Source organism: Plectropomus leopardus, chromosome 10 (assembly GCF_008729295.1).
Source record: "Plectropomus leopardus isolate mb chromosome 10, YSFRI_Pleo_2.0, whole genome shotgun sequence".
Taxonomy (NCBI): Eukaryota; Metazoa; Chordata; class Actinopteri; order Perciformes; family Serranidae; genus Plectropomus; species Plectropomus leopardus.
The window spans coordinates 15,215,501-15,222,398 of record NC_056472.1 but is presented as its reverse complement, the minus strand read 5'-3'; the positions used below and the strand labels follow the sequence as shown (position 1 = coordinate 15,222,398).

The 6,898-nt window shown below is 41.9% G+C and overlaps 1 protein-coding gene across 2 annotated transcripts in view; it reads right to left on the bottom strand.

The window, feature by feature from the left end:
* Positions 1-2,316: 2,316 nt before the first annotated feature.
* Positions 2,317-6,898, bottom strand: part of LOC121948631 (protein FAM126B-like) — a 59,011-nt gene continuing 54,429 nt past the window's right edge. For both annotated transcript variants that reach the window (XM_042494030.1, XM_042494029.1), the window contains one exon: positions 2,317-6,689. In XM_042494030.1, coding sequence (XP_042349964.1) covers positions 6,034-6,689 — 656 coding nt within the window. In that variant the 3' untranslated portion in view covers positions 2,317-6,033. The remainder of the gene's footprint in view (positions 6,690-6,898) is intronic.

The window sequence follows — 6,898 nt, the reverse complement described above, 5'->3', positions numbered from 1 at the left end:
ACCAAGAAAAGACAACATTTACAATACAACGATATCCCAAATCTAAGACATCTACTCGATTATCACAATATTGTTAACATCGATATATTGCCCAGCCCTGTCTCAAAACGAGGTTTATATATTTAGCCCCCGACCAAACGTTCACATATCTACAAGTGAACTTCAATAACAAAGCCGATAGTCAGTGTGGGTCAAAGTACTCTGGCGTCAGTACTTTAACCACAGAAGCAGTTAGAAGTTAAAACGTTTTGCTGCAGGGGTGTGGCTCACCAATAAACAGGCTGATGCACTGGGAGTATACTATCAGTGAATAACCAAAACTACACACAAGGTCAACCCCCTCTCCCCAACAAAAAAACACCCAAATTATTAGCAGTGCCACCACGAACCTTTAACTGTATCACCACAACTCAACAGGTGAACTCCCACTGCACCAGCTGCTCCCGTGACCGGAGGCCAACACCAGCTGCAGCACTAAGACAGACAACTGTAAATTAATATGCACTAAAATACAGATGAAACAAATTAAAATGAATAATGTGATATATAATGTGACCAGCAGCACTTGGTCTGTGAATTAAACACAACACACGTTAATATTAATCCAACTCGGGCAAACACAGTTTAATATTAAATATTACTCTCATACTTTGCCACTGCAACTACTCCTGGACCCTTTACAGAAAGAAAGACCCATATTTTATAATTCAATGATTGCACAATAAAAAATATAACAAATACAATATTTCAATAAAAATCCAATACCTCTGGGTTGGTTGGTACCTCTACTTTACCTTAAGAATTACATAATTGTGCTTTAATCACAAAGTTTGTTGGGCTCACCAGGGAAGCACGTGCACAGGAGTTCACACAGATCAGGAATGACGCTGACACACACCTGTCCTCCACGAGCGTCTCAACAGTTCAGGTGCTGTCACCTTGAGCGGTCAAATTGTGCCTGGGTCCTAGTGTCCCCCTGTTATGTGTAGAAACTGTTTACACAATGTTGTCATGTTTGTCAAAGGTTTTTTTTTGTTTAGTGTTGATACCAACATATAAATCTATTTATCAAAGAAAGACCAATAAAGTGAGAACACACGAAACGTCTGTGGGTTTTATTAAAGCTGCTTTTGTACAAAAGGGCTTCATCATGATTGGGGATCTGATCATGAGAGGCAAAGAAGAAACAAATGTACAGACCATTTATACAGTTTTTGTACAACATGTGGTTTGGGAAAGGTCAAACAAAGTGCTGAGGAGGGCCAGGGTGTATCTTGTCTAACTTATCAAACAGTCCCCACCCTGCTGACGAGCTACTTCACACTTCGGCATCTTAATCTTCCTTATTGTCTGATAATATGTCTGTCTAACAAGCTGTCAAACCTCCTCTTGTGTCATAGTGTGGATGCAGCATAAAAGCAGAAGTATGCAGAGTGCATAGGCCAGGTCTAAAAGTTCAAAAGGTCAGGTCACAAGATCATGTAAGTGGAGACTTGGGTGTTTTCCTGTGTCTATGTATTGTCCTGGCGGCCACAGTGATGCTCGGGCATGATCACTGAGAACAGCCCATCTGAGATATTGTGTATTGGGGTTCTATCCCCTAGTTTACAGGTTTAATTGATTTTGATGCACATTGACTGACTGTTATTCTGCATTACCACCATTAGATGTCAGCACATCACTACTGATCACAGATCCAGTCACGTCTCTCTGCAAGTAGGCATTTCAGTTATTTTTGTCAGATTTAACTTACATATACTGCTACATACTTTATATATATTATGTATAAGATTCCATATGACTGCAATACATTGTAATTTTGACTTGCAGTGTGGTAAACAGTATACACCTAAAATAAGATGACATTGATAAATATATATACAGTATATATATTACTAGGGTTGAAATTAACTATTATTTTCATTATCCATTAATTCTCCTTCTGATGAATTCTTCTGATGAATGAAGTCTGTGAGGTGTTACTGTTTATCATCTCAGTAAAGAAGAAAAGAAGCAAATCCTTTCAAAAGCTGAAACCAGACAATAATTTGCATTTTTGCAAGAAAATTATTTTATCATTTTAGATAATTAGCTATGAATTGATGGTAAATTGTAACATAAAAAAACTTCTCTTACAATATTTTAGATTAATAATAATTAATCATTTTTAGATTAGTGACCTAGTATAACAGAAGTTTAGTAAAACTAAGCTTGAGTGAGGATATTTATTAACTGAGAGCAGTTGTATGTTGATGATTGACTGAGCAAAATCATATTGAATCACTTCCACACATAAAGCAGACAGACACTTGCATATCCCTTACGGCACAATATTTATTCAACAATATACAGATTAATTTCTCTCTACATCTCAGACTGATGTTCGGTTTTTTATATTTATTTTGCTTTCACCTTTGTACATTTTCTATTTACAAGATTTAAAATAAGTCTTTCTCTCCATTTATACAACATCAATAGTACAGTGTTATCACATCGTCCAGCAGCTTCCCTCGAAGCATCTAGATTAGATTCATCATTGATAATCTTACGTTTCATACACCAACTGACGTCTTTGAGCCACAGAGCAGCAAACTGACAGAAGGGCTCGACATGCACCAAAGGTCCCGGTGTGGCTTTCACTCTGTGAGGGCAGTCGGATGACAAATGGATGGTCTTATTTCACCCACATGAGAGAGGTCCTTAGCTCTGCAGCACCACAACAGGGTGTATAAACAGAATCTGTGGATAGGGGCGGGGGACGCTGTTGCACTTTAAAAATTAGCTTAAATGCATCTGCCCCTTCCCACCCGACACGGATCAATGAAAGCCGGTTACACCAAAAACAAAAAAAGGGGGAAAAAATGTTGCATAGAATCAATTCTGACTTCAAGAACAGAAATTTTGGTGCTGCCAAAAATGTGGCTTTTTGTTGAACTCCTGAGACCTTCCAGAACCCCCTTAACATTTTTTTTTTTTTTTGGTTTTGAAAAGAAAAAATAAATAGCTGTACCCTTAGACTTTAAAAAAAATAGCATTGTGTTGGATGTGACATCACATAGAAGTACTACTTTTAAGAGACTAAAACCCTGCATTGAGTGTATACATGTTTGCACATCTATATATATCATTTCAATAACTATCTTGAGGAGAGAGGTGGATGGATTAAAGTGCATTATACTGTATGAAAACAAAAGCCCACACTTATCACATGCAGGACAGGAAATGGACTTTTTCCACCAGCAAAAGAGGCTGAACAAGTACAAATTGAACCCCTTTTTTTAAACCACTGAAATTCAATGTTTTTTTTTGAAATGCAAGTGGACCTTGTGGATGTCTGAGCTACCAAAAATTGGTAGCAGATAAAATTTGCAGCCACAGTTGAGTTTTATCAACATTCAGCACCTGGTGTTCATTTCCCGCCCTGATCACATGCAAATAACACCAGACACAGAGGGATAATCGTCTATCCATTACTCTACGTCAACATACAGTACCAACATAGCTGCTGGTAACCTCTGTAAGGGGCACTCATAATAATGACATGAACACGTCACCAGTATTCAAAACAGCAAAAAAGGTGCCACGCAAAATACAGCAAATGGGAACACGGCTTATTGTGAGCCACACAGCATGGGGGTGACAGCAGACAGACCAGGTGAGAGTGTGAACTGTAGCTGCACTCCTCTCTTCGTCCACAGTCCAGGAGGAGCAGGAGCACGTGAGGCCAAAGAGCCGACGACTTTGTGGCCTGAAAATGTTTAAGGCTAAAGCGCACACAGGACTCACTCAGGACCAGGAGCAGCAGCTGTGAAGGGTTTTTCCAGCACAGTGGGAGCATGTGGGGACTTTTCACTGCAGACTGAACTGACTTTTATATACATTAAATCATTCATCCTCATTTTAAACGAGCACGTGAGCAAGACGTGGGAAATGCAATACAACAGCTGACATCCACGGTACACATAATATACTGCTTTTACATGTGAACAGCAAATAGTGATGACTGTCAAAGTACAGCACACACCTGTGATGAGTGAAAAGAAAATTCATGGCAAAAAAAAAAAGAGGTGAAGCTGCATCTAAGGGCACGTTGAGCCATACGTCCAAACATCCCTTTTATGTCCCTTAACTTTAAAATAAGACCAGTAAACAGAGAAAAAAAATAGGCATTTTAACTTAAGACACCCCAAGCAAAACATAATTTCCTTAAGGAGAGGATGTGTATTGGCACATCTGGCAAAAGGACGAGGACGAGACTTGGGGTTTGGCTCGCTGGCTGTTTCACGCATCTGAAACAGCAGTGCTTTGCAGGGCACTAAACATGCAAGACAAGCACGCCATGTTCAAATCACTCAGCCTGGGCAGGGAGCACTACAGAAGGCTGGCTAGCACTGTGCGCAGATGCAGGCATTTTAACAGCAGAGAAGATCCAACTCCATGCACATGAGGGTAAAAAAATTGCACTTCAAAAATATTACATTAAAAAGAAGAAAAAAAAGATAAGCAGGACATTTGTAGGGAATTGAAATGATCAGGGTAATCCTGACATGGTTGTTTGATATATGACAGAAAACCTGAAGACAGTCGTGTTCTAGTTTTGCAGCTCGGTTTTGTGCGTGGTGAACTGAAATGCAAGGCCGAGATATTCATTCGCAGCTCCTCACATGAACAGATTTTACAGTGTCGTTACAGTTGCACTATTTAAACTGGTCAAGCACTCCATGTTCCTAATGGGGGTCTTTGAATCCCGCATCTTGACTGGGAGACAGGTTGAGTGGCAGGGTGAACACACAATGAGGTAGAACAAAATGTTTCATGAGCATTCAATCAGAGCACAAGTACAAGCCTCCAGAGGGCAGTACGCCACCAGCTCAGACACGACACCACTTACACAAGCCGGAGCCCGACAACACACCTACAAGTGCTTTCAGATGGAAGGACCCATTCAATGGTTTGAACCATAATAACAATCCAATATAAAATACAGTCGTTGCCTTTTAGCTTCAGACACAAACCCGCACCGTCTACAACGTTTTCATCCAGTTTTTCCACAAGATTCAGCTTCAGATTTTTAAATCAAGTCCCAAGATGAAGCTGCACAGTAGTTATTTCTTCAGATTTGTCCAGTTAAAAGCTTGGGGCAAGACAAACCCATACCACATTCCAGTTTGGTTTTTCAACAATCTTAAAAGACTGATTTTACAGATCAAATATTAGAATAAAAGGAAGGTCATGGGCTGAAAACTAGAGAATCACTCCTGAATGATTGCTGCCAAATCACTGTCAAACAAGTGATAAAAAGAAGAAATGCTACCTTCTTTGGATTGTGATTAAAAAAAATTAAAGACATTTTATTCATAAAACCCTTTATGCCTAATTAACAAGGAAGATAATCAGCAAGAACGATTGCACGTGAGCCCGGGAAAGAAAGGGAAGGAATGAAGAGAAAGAGTAACTCTTCTCCACATGAGCAACGGTAAGTGTTATTGCTGATTCATTTTTTTTGACTGATTCAGTCAGGAACTCAAAAAAAAATCTGAAATGTAAAACACGTCCCCTACAGCTAGCATGGCATCTGCACAAGTTTTCTCAACACTTCCTCCTTTCAGAGCGGAGTCTGTGTGTGGGACGCTCAGCTCCGTCAGACGGGAGGATGCAGTGACATGCTGGATTGGAGTTACAGCAGTGGGATGTCATCATTTATCTCTTGGTGCATTTTCAGTAACGCTAAAACCCACCAGCGATGACTACAGGTCAAGATTGTTATGGATGTTAAAAGGGTGGAGACACAACTCTTGAGCACACGCACACACACACCAACACAGATAGGTAGACAGAAGTTGTCATAGTAGGGTTTTAAAGAGTTGCAGAGAAAAACTGCATGAGGATGAGTGTTATGAGCAGGTAATTTTGTGTTTTGAGTGTGTGTACGTGTGAGTGTGTGTGTTTGTTTGTGTGTGTTTGTGTGTGTGTGTGTGTGTGTGTGTGTGTGTGTGTGTGTGTGTGTGTGTGTACCATGCCCTGCATTGCACGTTAGACCTGTGATATGATCTGCATGTTGAAACTGGGGGAGCGCGACTGCTTGGTGAGAGGAGCTCCAGGAGACAGGAGGTCCTGGGCGTCCTCTGGCCTGATGAGGTGCTCCTCCTGCAGGCTGATGGTAGAGTGGCGGTGGGTGCCGCCTGCTGGAAGCCCTCCCTCCTTGTCAGAGCCTCCCGCCGCCTCCTCTCGTTCGTCATCGCCTCCGTTCAGGTTGAAATTCATGCAGTCAAAGGACTTGCTGGAGGAGGTGCTGCCAGTCCGCACCAGCGTTGGCCCCACAGGGAAGCTCAGGTGCTTCTTTATGGGACTCAGCTGGATGGCATCCAAGTTGATGCTGGCTGGAGGCGACTGCTGCCTCGGGTGGTGCCGCCTCACAGCAGCCTGATGATCCGCTGACAAATCGGCCGATTTTTCCGCCTCCCTCTCCCGTTCCTTCTCCCGCTCCCTCTCCTTGTCTCGAGACAGCCGGGCTGTGATGGCTTTCTTGATGCTGCTGCTGCTGCTGTTCAGGCTGCCGCCCCTCGGCCCCACTCCGCCGCCTGCCTTGGTGCCGCTGGGCTGGCTGCTGTTAGACGCTCCGGAGGAGAAACCCTCATCCGGGTCATTGACATTGAAGGAATCTTCGCCGCCACTCATACCATCAGCATCTGAACATGAACATGGAGGAACAGACAGAAACAGACAGCGTGATAGACAAACAGAAAAGTGAGCAACAGCAGATGAGGACAGAAGTTATGTTGACAAATTGAAATTAAATCTGACTGAACAAAACTTTTAACCCTAATGCCCTATGCACATATTCTTTTTAAAAGAAAATCTTGAGATAGAGTCTGCAAGCAACTTCCAAAATACTAAT